This window comes from Fukomys damarensis, unplaced genomic scaffold (assembly GCF_012274545.1).
Source record: "Fukomys damarensis isolate Sample0158 unplaced genomic scaffold, DMR_v1.0_HiC HiC_scaffold_9, whole genome shotgun sequence".
In the NCBI taxonomy this organism is placed as follows: domain Eukaryota; kingdom Metazoa; phylum Chordata; class Mammalia; order Rodentia; family Bathyergidae; genus Fukomys; species Fukomys damarensis.
The window spans coordinates 25,407,467-25,421,238 of NW_022900921.1; the positions used below are offsets into that span (position 1 = coordinate 25,407,467).

Here is a 13,772-nt window from a genome sequence, read left to right on the forward strand (position 1 = left end):
AAAAAAAAAAAAAAAAAAAAAAAAAAAAAACCAAACTTCGATAAAGATTTACTAAGTGTGTTTGGAAAATATGGTGAATATGTAAATTTAAAAAGATTGTTACAGTAAAAGTAAAATTGCCATTAACCCCCCTCAAAATACTCCCCCTCACTTTGAACACACTGATCCCATGTTTTTTTGACACTTTCTGAAGCATTTCTTGATGTCCTCCTCTTTTGTATCTTTAGTTGTGCTATCCTGGCTACCTTGATATCCTGAATTGTTTCAAACTGTTTTCCTTTCATGGTCATTTTTACTTTGGAGAAGAGCCAGTAGTCGCAAGGTTCAAGATCCAGGGAATAAGGTGGATGTGGACACACTTTAATGTTTTTATGAGTTTGCCTTTTTGTTGGATGGCACATCTTGGCAGCATTCACTGAGTTTTGATCATGAATTGTAAAGGTATAAAAGAGGCCTGCTGGAATTGCTTCAGAGGGTAGCAAGAATGATGAGACAAGTGTGTTTGAAGTGAGTGGGGAGCTGTCTAATGGAAATCAAAGGCAATGTGTATTTTTCTGTAATAATTTAAAAAATAAAAAATCATCATATATTGTGAGTACTGCTTGTATAGTGTCTTTGAAGAACTTTGAAGAAAATGCATTAAATTGACTTTTCATGGTCCAATTCCTTGTTTTTGAGACGTTTACTAGGAAATGAAGTATATGGCCATTTTTTTTTCCATTTCAAAAGCTGATAGATGAAATCTCAGTTGATTCTTTTAACAATGTTTGAAAGGTTATTTTTTTGTTTTTTTTGTTTTTCTTCTCATTTGACATGCAGCAAGGACATATGGGCGAAGGAGAGGTAACATTATTGTTTCTAACTTTTCAATGTGTCAGTTCTAATTGGAGAGGATCCAAGCTTGCTCAGTTTTTAACCTTTGTGGGGAAAGGGACAGGGGACATCAAACATGGCTTTGAACCTTACATTGTGTCTGTGTTGTAGTCAACATCTTAGACATTCTAATTTGAAGGAATTAATGAGCTGTAGTTACCAGAACAAATTACCAAAACAGTAGCATTTGAATTTGAATTCAAATAATTTCCCTATATTTTATTAGATGCTCAACTTATGTACAGTAAAGATTTTTTTCCTGAAAAAAATTTCTTAGGAGAAAAAAATCTTTAAAAGGAATAATAGAGTCAAACTAGTCTCTAAATACCTCATTATCTTGGAAATTTAATTATAATTAAGTAACATACTATCTTGTTCTATTAAGTAAAATACATTTGTTTAGAAATGAACTAAATAAATGATTAATCCTATAAATTTCAAACATTGGAGGGAAACACTGTAGAAGTATTAGGGAATTTTAAAGGCTCGTTTCCTAAAGATGCCTGAGTAAACCAAACCTTATTTTTGCTGTCTGTAATAACTGTCATTTTATAAGAGACTAACAGTTAAATGGCTTGGATTTAAAATGTAAGTGATATTTGAAGATCATTCAGGAAGTAACTTCCAATTTTATAATTATTTTTATCTTTGATGTACAGTATTATAGGCTAAATTGCTACAATGATACTGTTATTTATATTTAGTGATAAAAGTTAAAGACAAGTGTAGCGACAAAAGCACACTGGAATGTTTGGATGAAAGAGGAGCACTTGAGGTACATTTCTAGATGACCTAGCAGTAAATTGGAAACCTGAACAGTGATTAAAGCAGTGCTCCAGAGATTCTGCAGTTATTTGTATCTCTGTATTTTGTTTATGATATAAAAGTTCCAATTTTGTTATCAGGCAAATATGGGAAGACTTTTACATACAATGGCATATCTGATCTTTTCTCGTTATGTATTCTGGATGGTATGATTTTCAATGGACAATTTAATGATAAATTTTAGAAATGTATGACATAGTTGGAAGCTGATAATTACTCAGTTAATGATATATCTAATATATCTTTAGCATATCTCCACATTTTAAATTCCATGAGACAGACAATGAAATTGAATAACAGCATTAAATGTTTTTTTTCCTATAGCCCATTAGTTAAAGTTAAACTAAAATGAATAATCACTTAAAAATCAATTTATTATTTTAAGCACATTCCTAGGAAATTATGCAGGCTTTTTAAAGAAACTTAAAGAACTTTGACTTTTTAAAGAAACTTAAGTGACTTGCATCTTACAGCTAAATTTAATACTTAGTGACCATATTAAGGTTGCCAGTGGCCATGGGGCCCTGCCAAGGCAGTATAGCCTGCTGACAACTGCTTTCAAAAGAGTGTTCTCTTCTACTGTACTTCCATGTCACCTTGCTGTAGTTTTGGAATCCCAGTGGGGTACTCAAGCAACCCTCTATTTAACCATGTACTTTCTCTCCGATTCAGTTGGGACTTAAAGGTGACGAGAACTCAAGAGCATTTTCTAACTAATCCTATTATTCGGTGGGAAAAACAAAAGAAGCAGTTTTATTGAATCTGCTTTTTCTTTGTTTCTTGTGTATAATAATCAGTGGCAAACAGCATTTTCTGTTAGCTTTCTTTCCTGCTTTCTGTTTCAGGTCAGTCTTCACTGTTTCCAATGGAAGATGGATTCTTGGATGATGGCCGTGGGGATCAGCCTCTTCATAGTGGTCTGGGTTCACCTCACTGCTTCACTCACCAGAATGGAGAAAGAGTGGAACGATATTCTCGCAAAGTATTTGTAGGAGGACTTCCTCCAGACATTGATGAAGGTCAGTATAGTGAGAAATATTTAGAGCAGGTGCCTAGAGGGTGGGCTAGTAGAGTAGGGAGCTCATAGATAGTGATTTTTGTTGTAGCTGTAATATTATCTTGCTTCAGTTATTCAGTCTTGACTGGATTGTTCCCTATACTGTCTTTTTTTATCATAGAATAAGATTACTTCACAGGAGGAAGGAGGGAGTAGGACTGTGGGAACTAGCTAAAGCAAGGAACTGGCTCATTGACAATGAGTAAATATCACTGGAAAAATTTCCCCAGATTCCATTGTTGTGGGCAAACCTGGGGCTTTTTGTCTGTGTGTGCTGCCTTGGCCAAATTCAATTATGTGTTCTCCCATTTCTTTCTCATCTTCTGTGAGCTTCATAAATGTATAGTTTGTTTCTGAATTTAAAATCTTAGAATAGGCATACACTTTGGAAAAATATAACCAGCAGTTGAACTATAAAAAAGGGAATTTTTAAGTTATAACATTCAGCAAATGCTTACATGCTTTCTAAACACAATGGACTATTCTTAATCTTCTTTACAGTTAGTAAACAAGATGGAAGCCCTCTGCTTGATAGAGTTTACATTCTAGTGGAAGGAGGCCCATAAAAAAACATGCAAACATATAAAAAATATCAGGGTAAATATGGAAGAATAAACAGGAAGATGTGATTGAGCAATGCAGGTCAGGTAGTTAAGGAAAGTCTCTTTGAAGAAGTGGTATTTGACCTGAGAATTGAGTGGGAACCATGTGAAGATTAAGAAGGACAAATTATCCCCAAATATGCAGTTGATCTCTGGGTCTGAATGACCAGTAAGATCGAAGTAGACCACATAACCATCCTACACGTTCAATTGCTTTCTTCCTACTTTTATTTTGTCTTGGTTTCTTGAAAAGAAATAGAAATAAGCTAATTGATGTTATGAAAATAGAATCACTTCATTAAAATCTGTAAGTTCTTATCAAGCCACTTTATTTTACTTAAGATGATCAATCTTATGGAAGGTGGAGACAAAAATAGTTCTAGGAAGCCAAATATTGAAATAAAATAGGGGCTAGTTGTTTTGTTTTTCTTACAATAAATGTCTTGGTAAAGACTGCTGAAATTGCAGTTTATTCTGATTCAGTCTCCATCCTGCTATCAGAGAGCACAGCTTGAATATTGTATTCTGTAGAATTGTACACTAAAAACTACAGGAATTTTGAGAAAAATAGAGTTAGAAGCAGATTGTTTAAACGAGAAATTTGTACCTGAAACATAAACAGCGGGAGAATTAGTACCTTGGACATAACTTGGACAACTCAAGCAAGTAACTCAGAATGCTTGGGCATTGTGTAAAGGAATATTGATAATGCCAACAACCTATTGAGCAGAAATGCTGGCTTGCAAGCATGAAGACAACACAGATTAATGAGCCTCTGATCCCTTGAGGATGTGCAGTCTGCTAGGAGCACTGTTGGGTTTGAGGTTACATCTCTCTTATGGAAAGGACCTGCCTTTTAATTTTCTTATAATAGAACTGGAATTGTTCCTGCATGTGCAGCACACAAGGTGGGGGACTTTTTCTTTCCTGATGATTATAATTGTGTTCTCACTATGCTAGCTGAACTTGTATAGGAAAAATCACTAAATAACCAATACAACCTCCATATCATTCTGATATTTCCTATTTATCATTCTCTCATGAGCTGAACTATATTATGGAAACAAGTATAGCAGAATAGACTGTCCTATTTCATGGTCTAGGGGAGAAAAAACAGGCAGATACAACTTGGCCAGGTGATCAAGATTAACATGCAGTGGTAAGACAGGGCACCACAGCATCATTATGGTGATATTTGTGTTTGGAATACATAATATGAATCTAGTCATAGAAAACAGACCCAAAGATTAGGGTCATTAATCATTTTGGGCTGCTATAACAAAGCACCATAGACTGGGTAGCTTATAAATGGAAATTTATCACATTTCTGAAGACTGAACATTTCAGTGTCTTGAAAGGGCCTGCTTTCTTAGCACAAGGTAATCTTCTCACTATATTCTTACATGGCAGAAGGAACAGGAGGGCTCTCTGGAGACTCTTTTATGAGAGTGCTAATGACATTGATGAGGGCTGTGTCCTAGTGACCCTCAGAGGTGCCACCCCATGTATCCTCACACTGGGAATTAGTTTTCAAAATGTGAATTTGGCAGGGAGGTGTGCACAAACATTCATACCATAGCAGTGTGAAATAGGAAAGAATGAGGAGCTATCCAAATTGAAAAAGACCCGTGCTTCAGTGATGTGACAACTAAATGCAACCTGTGTTCTCAGTAGGACTCTGGATCAGAAAGGAAAAAAATATTATTGGGATAGTTTGATATTTAAATAGTCAGTGATTTGGGTAGTAGTGTTGTATCCAAATTGATTTGCTGGTTATGAAGGTTGTACATGGTGGTGTAAAGGTAACCTTACTTTGAGCAAATAACAAACAGTAATATTTTGAGATTACAGAGCATCATGTCAGAAAAGGATGGATGGATGGATAGATGGGTGGATGGAAGGATGGATAGATGGATAAGTGGCTAGGTAGACTTTTGCAAGCATACAGATAGAGGGAGTAAGGGGAAGAGAGAAGGTAGAGAGTGAAGGCAAATCTGCCAAATATTAACAGATGGTAAATCTAGTTGAAGAGGGTGTAAGGGGTGTAAGACTGTTGTACTGTTCTTGGAGAGAGTGGATTTGAAATTTTTTTAAAGATTAATACTTCCAAGAAATGACCCTAACAATATTTAAATCTACTTTTTTTGTTGTTCCATTAGATGAGATCACAGCTAGTTTTCGTCGCTTTGGCCCTTTGATTGTGGATTGGCCTCATAAAGCAGAGAGCAAATCCTATTTTCCTCCTAAAGGTAATTCTCAAGATTCAATATACTATACTGTTTAGACCTTTCATAAATATTTACCTTCACTGCAAAAAATTTTGTTGAACTCATTTTTCTAAATGTGTCTTTAAAGTTTCTACTTACTATATATAGAGATATATATCTCTATCTAGATATATAGATATATCTCTATATATATCTCTATCTATCTATCTATATGTTTTGTTTTGTACTCGGGATCGAAATCAGGACCTTGCACTTGCAAAGCAGGCAGCAGCACCACTGAGATAAATCCCAGTCCTCTACTTACTATACTTTTAATTCAAATTTAATATTACTGATGTTTTAAGATACTATCAAGATGGACTGTATCTTGATAATATCAGTATTTGAATATTGTTTTAATTTTTTTTCACATTTTTCTATTTTTTCTTCTTTAGTTTTACTTATCCCTTCTACCATTTAAAGTATTACAAAAAGATAGGAAAACATATAAATCCTTTTTTTTTTTCTTTGCTTTTTTGTCAGGCTATGCATTCCTGCTATTTCAAGATGAAAGCTCTGTTCAGGCTCTCATTGATGCATGTATTGAAGAAGATGGAAAACTCTACCTATGTGTATCAAGTCCCACCATCAAGGATAAGCCAGTAAGTGTAGTCTATCATAAAATAGCTTTTTTGTTTTGCCTCCATCTTCTCTTTTTGAAAAACATCTGGGCTGTTGTGGTTAATTGACATATTTATAAGTAGAATCTAAATAAAAGTCTTTATGGTTGTGTTCCCAACATTGACATTCTGTATACCTATGTATATCATTTTGACATTGAATTTTTGGTTAGTGGAAATATTTATAAGTCTTTGCTATTTAAAGACAGATGTATTATGTACATGTACCGACTCCCCACAATGAAAACAATCATTACATACTGCAAATATGTAGTGATAAGAATTTAAATTATAAAAATAAACACTTTGCTTGAGAATGCATTTTATTAAAGTTGCTGAATTTTCTCTGAATGTCAGAATTTAAATCATAAATATCTTCTATGCCTCTCTCCCTCTTCTCTTTGATCAATTTTTTACTCAGTGTTATCCTTAACTTTTGTATTTGGTTCTCTCCTAAAGTAGAACGGATCATGTATATACGTATACAGATACATTGCATACTGTCTTTTTCCCTTTTGAAGTTTTTTTTTTTAGCATAAATTTTAGTTTTTAGAATGATTGCAACTGGCCTGTTTTAATGAATCCAGTAAATCAACAAGTTATTATCAATCAGCTCTAGTGAAGGGTGCAGTGCACAATGTTATCAGTGGGTCCAGCTCAAGCAATAATTTATGGAGCTTCTGTTTGTGTCTTGGGTTGTTTGTCTTTTTTTTTTTCTTTTTTTGGTACTGGAGATTGAACTCAGGACCTTGAACTTGCAAGGCAGGCACAGTGCCACTGAGCTAAATCCCAGGCCCCCCAGAACGTTCTTGTTAAGTGTCTCTATGGCCTGGATTCTTTCTATTGTCTACATTCCTTGCCAATTCCCACAGGTATAAGAATTGTGTACCTGTGGCCTAGGTTGATATGCATAGTTGAGAAGACCTTGCTGTCAACTTTGCCTTTGATGTGGGTATTTGTAACAATTAATAAATGCAATTAATTGTACATTAGTACATCATTCTTGATTAACTAATGGTCACACTGAAGTATTTATCACAAAGTTTTTGCCAAATATCAGCAAAATTTCACTTTGAAATGCTATTTGAAATAATGTAGCATATTAGTATTCAGGATTAGTTTGCATTTCCTAGACATAGGCTGATTGGACATAAAATGTAACCCTATATGCAGTACTTTGCTAAATGTAAATAAAGTATGTATAGGAGGATTGGGTAGACTGGAAGCCCAGTACAGTGGAGAATAGCTAGTTAGTTAATTTACAGATAATTTATCTTTTATAGGTAAGTTTAAGGGATTTGGCTTATCATAGACAAGGAAGTTTAACACTTTCCGTTGGTTCAATTTACTCTAAAAGATGAAATAAAGGATTTGTGATAGACTAGTTTTAAGTCTTTTAGTGTTATACCTTTATTGATTGCAATAATTTTAAACTTTAAAAAATATGACATTTTAATTTTCATATTCACTAGGTACAGATTCGGCCCTGGAATCTTAGTGACAGTGATTTTGTGATGGATGGCTCCCAGCCACTTGACCCACGAAAAACTATATTTGTTGGTGGTGTTCCTCGACCATTACGAGCTGGTATGGTTAAACAAACTAATATCTCTCTATCCTTACGCATAAGAAATGTAAATATCTTCGGGATAAATTCTGCAGTAGCATTTGAGTTAATTTCTGATAATGAGAGTTCTTAAGTCAGAGTGTCTAGGTTCGAAGGTGCTGTTAATAGTTAAATGACCTTGGACAAATTACGTAATTTCTCTAATTCTCACTTTCCTCATTGGTCAAGTGGAGTGAAAAATGTATTTTAAATAGTTGTTTTGAGTATTAAATGAGATAACCAATGTAAAGTGCTTAGTGTAATGCCTCATGATGCTAATCACTATCACTGTCATCATTGTCTGGGGAAAGAAAGCTCTTTAGAATAGTTTATGTATTGAGATGTTCAGTGTTGCTCAACATCTTTTTACTGAGCTCTGAAATATATTAGGGTTCTCAGTAGTGCATCATGTTTTTAGAGAAATATAGGCAAAATTACATTGAGATTTAATGGTATAAATGAGATAAAGAACATAAAATGAATGCAGCCTTTCATGGAGAAGATACTTTCATTATGTCAATGAAAGATAGGTAACAGGTTTTTTGAATAGAAGTTAGAAAGGACCCAAATGTAATTTAACAAATTACTTTTCTAATGTTCAATTAAATGTTTATAGTAAATAATATCTTGTTAACTAATAAATGTATGGTGGTAAATGGTCTAGAGCAGATAGAGTTGGGCACTAAGCCAAGCACTAGCACTTAAAGATCTCTGACTTGGAACAAACTGGTCATCCTCTCTTAGTCTCAGTTTCCCCAGGAAATTGCTACCTACTCTGTAGTGTCATTGTGAAAATTAAGAGAACATACTGTAAAATAGTTAGCAGAGCTCTGCTCATAAAAAGTAGCAGTGAACCCATTGGGCAACTGGTTGTTGCAATGGGTTTGATTTTAATAACTGTTATAGTGATTTGAATTCAAAGGACAAATGAACTACTTTTGATGAAACAAATCATTGGTGAGTGAGGTGAATTTTTCTGATTTCAAATATCCCCTTTGCTCATTTTATTTAGTGGAGCTTGCCATGATAATGGATCGATTGTATGGAGGTGTGTGCTATGCTGGCATTGATACAGATCCTGAACTAAAATACCCAAAAGGAGCTGGGCGAGTTGCATTCTCTAATCAACAGAGTTACATAGCTGCTATCAGTGCCCGCTTTGTTCAACTGCAGCATGGAGAGATAGATAAACGGGTAAGTCCTAGACTACAATCTGGAAAGTCCTAGAATGGTCCTTTAAATATGTCATTGCTAAGGTTTGAAGAGGGACAGTAGTATATGACAATAAATTGACAGCTCATAGTTACATTTATGGAGTCTTACATGCTTATTTTAAGAATTTCCTATGAATTTCTTCTCTTTTACTTTTTTGAGTAGCTTAAGGAAAACACTATAATAAATTTACATGAGTTTATCTTTCCTAAGTTATATCACACATTTATTCAGTCAGTTTGTTGATAAGTACTTGCCGAATCTTATGTACTCGGTATATCAGGAATCCAAACATAAAAGCACTTGACATCTGCTGATGTTGTTTTGTTGTTGCTGCTGTTGTTTTTCTCTGTAACAATCATTACTATCATAACATTATTTTTTAATACACTATATAGTAACATTGAACTGATTCACTTTTAGGACTACCTCTTTTAGAAAGTTTTCATTTAAACAAATTAGGTAAAATAAATCGCCTTTTCATTTGTAGTTTGTTTTTCCACTTAAAATTAGGAGTGATACTTAGCATTGTTTTCAGCACTTTTTAAATTTATCTTTATTGGGTTATCCTCTGAATCACAAGACTGGAGGGAGAAAAAACACAAACTTTTTCTTTTTTTCAGTATATTTTATCAGAAACTCTATATTCCACTATGTGTTGTATTTTTTTATTCACAAATTTTTTTATCTTTGTGTTTCATACATACAATTAATGTTCAATTCCTAAGATAAGAGTCCTTGCCCTCATGAGCTTATGTTCTGGTACATAGAAACATGTTTTATACCAGAACTACTCAAAGTGTGGCGTGTGAACCAAATGCCCATCCACAACTGTTACTAGTTTAGAGTGAGATAGAAAATGTATACCAGAATGTATATCAGCTACATTACTAAGCATAGTGTTTGGTTCAGCTAACAATTGTTTTATATAGGAAGACCTTGAGGAAGAAAGCTCTGTGTTGATTTATATTCTGGTATGAGCTCTTTATTTCATGACAGACTGACAGTTTCATTAGCACTGACTTTGATATCCAGCACTTTAGTGCATCATGCTCAGAAGTCTTTATTGATTGATTTTATTGTACTGTTCTCAATCTGAGATGTAGAAACTTTCAAATCAATAGTGATTTACACTCACTGTTTATGTTAAGTATAGTCTACTTCAGTGATAGTAAAATCTTTTTAATAGTGGTCATCCTCCAATATTTTGATTACATTAAACAGATATGTATTATAAACATGAGGAAAAGAGGTAAGATTAGGAGGTGAAGTATACACTGACATGCCTAGTTACTTTTTCTTCACACTTAAAAACATCTCACTGCTGCATTCCAACATAAACTTCAGAGTTGGGTTCATGATTAGAAATTCAGACTTAATTTGTGTCCCTCTACAATGAAGTCCTCTGGCTAGTACACTGTAGATATTGTGAAGCAGCCTGGGAACCTGAAGCCTAATGATCTTATTGTGTCTGCTTTTCCTGGTCATCCATGTCACATTTGTCCTTTGATTTGTGGCTCACCTTTATCAGGACTCGTTGTCAGAACTGGATGACCCAAGTAGTAATGATAGCTTGGTATGAGGGAGTTTCAGCAGGAGCCTCTCCAAAACTAAAAATAACCAACTCTTTTCTAGCTAGTGAGTTAATAGCCAGGTTATTTTTAATGCTTAAGAGGCTCAAATGACAAGTTGGCCTATTGAACACTGGAACAAGCCCGGTTTAATAAAGTCACTTGACTTTTAGACTCAAGTAAACCATTCTTACCGACAAAAACAAAGATAGTTTTTAGATTGTGAGTACCATAGTTAAATCTTGTTTTACCAGAGTTCCAGGTTATAATTTTAACCTGAGGTATGGACACTGTAAATAGAAACTCAGAGTCAGACTTCATGATAACTCAGAAGTTTGTGATGCAGCAGTCAAGCATCTTCCTACCTTCTGGATTCATGAAATGCTGTGTTGTAGAACTTGAAAGCTCTTGGTTTTGTTTAAATTATAATTCCACATATGGAAAAAATCCAGGTCCAGTAATTAAAGTGAGGGTTTATGTCTATGAAAAGAATCTATGGTTTAATCTCACAATGTTATAGTCTAAATAGTTGGTTTCACATTATGATTTCAGTTGAAATCCTTTTTTCCCTTTGAAGAGTATATGTTTAAGAATAAAATGGAAAGTGGTAAATATAAAAGCCCCATAAGAAGTTCTTAAAAGATGTACTACTTTAATTTCAGTAAATGAGTTACTGATGCTTCCTTTTTGGGATCCTTGGCAAAGATTCTCTCAGTGGATGGAAATGGACTGTGCATATGGTAAGAGTTGCCTTGTCCAGTCACTGTAATGTGTGACCTCTCTTATGTTTGATTACAGGTGGAAGTTAAGCCATATGTCTTGGATGATCAGCTGTGTGATGAATGTCAAGGGGCCCGTTGTGGGGGAAAATTTGCCCCATTTTTCTGTGCTAATGTTACCTGTCTGCAGTATTACTGTGAATATTGCTGGGCTGCTATCCATTCTCGTGCCGGCAGGGAATTCCACAAGCCCCTGGTAAAGGAAGGTGGTGACCGCCCTCGGCATATTTCATTCCGCTGGAACTAAAGGATACCTAACTACAGTGCTCATTTTCAGGCCTCAGAATAAGTGCACTCTTCTGTTAATTCTGACCCCTTCCTCAATCTCTTCACGCTGGCATGTCCTTTTGTAGCAGTGTGTTACTCAACAATAGTATAATGAAAAGAATGACCTATAATATAGGTGTTTTGTAGATTCTTGTGTCACTGCAAATAATACATGTGAACTCCTTTTTCATATTGCCATCATGTTGTGTGGAAGTTTTATTCTCTTGTATTGCTGGAGATCAAGAGGATCCATACTTCCTGCAGCATTTTCTTAGAGGAGAGAGAAATATTAACAGAGAAATGAAACAATAGAGTATTTTGGGTTTTTAATTAAATTATTGTTAATAATATAACATATAAGAATACTTTTATTAAATAACTGTGCAACAATAACACTATCTGTCTATCCTGACACAATTTTTCCCCCAGGGAAGTGCTTTTGCCTTTTTTCCATTCTTTCTGGGTTTTTTTTGGTCTCTTTTTTTCCATCCCCTTTTTAGTCTTTTAACAGCAATGGAGGAAGTTAATAATTATTAACAGGAAAGAGCATGTCAAAGCAAACAAATGCATGAGCAAGATTGAGCAGCATTATAATTCATTTTAAGGGTTTGAGGCTGAACATAATTTTATCATGCCTCAAAGTTATCAGTGACATCAGAAAAAATAGCAAAGTAGGCAGAGCTAAGTTTATTTTCTTTTAAACACTTTTTAAAATTGAGAATGTAAGAATTGGGTAAAATTACTACTGAGGGGAGTGCATTTATTTATTTAACTGACTTATCTGTCACAGCCCCAGGAAACCTACCAAAGCTAGAATTAAAGACAACTGGTGGGAATACTAGCATTTCCTCTCCTAAAGAACAAATGTATAAATCTTATTTCTGATGTTACATATAAATTCTGTTTCCTAATTTACTAACACTCATCAGGTGTCAGCCTTTGCTCTCCATTTTGACATTAATAACAGATCTAGAGATACGTCAAGGATATCATTTTTGATTTTTATGTTACAGTACACTTGTAGCCAAAACCAGAAGACAAAAACAATATACAGATTGGCTGCTGATTGGCTTACTTTTAGACTTAAACTTACTTTGGATATCCTGTAATTTAGTTGTAACATAGAAAATGGGGAAAAAAGTTTTTAAAAAGTTAAGTAGTTGCAACGTGTTTTGCACTGTTGAAATAAGTAACTGTAAATCTGTGCAAAGGTAGGTACGTATGTTTATCTTACTCTTCCTATAAAATAAAATAACATTACAGTTTCAGAACTTAGCATGGGACATAGTCAGTGTTTGAAGTGCCAACTTCACCAAGTAATGCATGCTTTATTATAAATAAAATTCTAGCTTTGAAAGGCGTTCTTATGTGTTGAACAGTACGCTTCAGGAGTAAATTTAAAATAGTCTCTTGAAGCTCTAGTTATGGAAGTAACTTTTATTTTTTCATTGACATTCTCTTATTAATGCCCTATCTATCATTCAAAGGATTATGATCTGTATGTAAAAACATTTAAAACAAACAACAACAAAAACATAACGGCAATCTTGCTAGTTGTGCTATCTAACAGTACCATCTTGGATCCTTCAAAACCAAAGACTTGCCCCAGCACTGCTGAGGAACCACCTGGTTGATGACGCCTATTGATTATCTTTAGGAAAAGCAGGCCTTTATTTTTAAAACAGGCTTTAATGAACTATACCTGTCAAATTCCAAAGGTCAAAATGGAGACATTTGCTGTCTTAAGAATCCAACATAGAGAGGGAGCTGCTTTTAAAGAATTCCCTGCAAACAGTGAAGCAGTCATGTGAATGGAGGGTGTTCTCGTGTAGCTGGTCAGGAACTTTTTTTTTTCTTTTCTCCTGAACTACATTATTCTAATTGGAATGTTCATTTGCCTATTTTTATTCTTTTAAATGCTTGTAGGTGGCTTGGGGTGTGCTATTGTGCTGTTCCTACTCAGTAAACAGGTGTGATCAGTTAACAAGAAATAACACTGTTTGAGAACTAGCTTTGAATAATGATTTTTCCCTTTGTACATGACCTGCTGAATTTCGGTACAGTGTTTTTGTAGCTAACTTATTTTGTCATGC

General features: G+C 34.5%; 1 protein-coding gene across 4 annotated transcripts in view; it reads left to right on the forward strand.

Moving 5' to 3' along the window:
• The window catches only part of Cpeb4 (cytoplasmic polyadenylation element binding protein 4), a 57,830-nt gene extending 44,476 nt beyond the window's left edge, over positions 1 to 13,354 (forward strand). For 2 of the 4 annotated variants that reach the window (XM_010622156.3, XM_033761635.1), the window contains 7 exons: positions 820 to 843; positions 2,544 to 2,717; positions 5,517 to 5,606; positions 6,108 to 6,226; positions 7,717 to 7,831; positions 8,863 to 9,044; positions 11,432 to 13,354. In XM_010622156.3, coding sequence (XP_010620458.1) covers positions 820 to 843; positions 2,544 to 2,717; positions 5,517 to 5,606; positions 6,108 to 6,226; positions 7,717 to 7,831; positions 8,863 to 9,044; positions 11,432 to 11,659 — 932 coding nt within the window. In that variant the 3' untranslated portion in view covers positions 11,660 to 13,354. The remainder of the gene's footprint in view (positions 1 to 819; positions 844 to 2,543; positions 2,718 to 5,516; positions 5,607 to 6,107; positions 6,227 to 7,716; positions 7,832 to 8,862; positions 9,045 to 11,431) is intronic. The other 2 variants (XM_033761634.1, XM_033761636.1) reach the window with 1 other exon arrangement.
• The last annotated feature ends 418 nt before the right edge of the window (positions 13,355 to 13,772 follow it).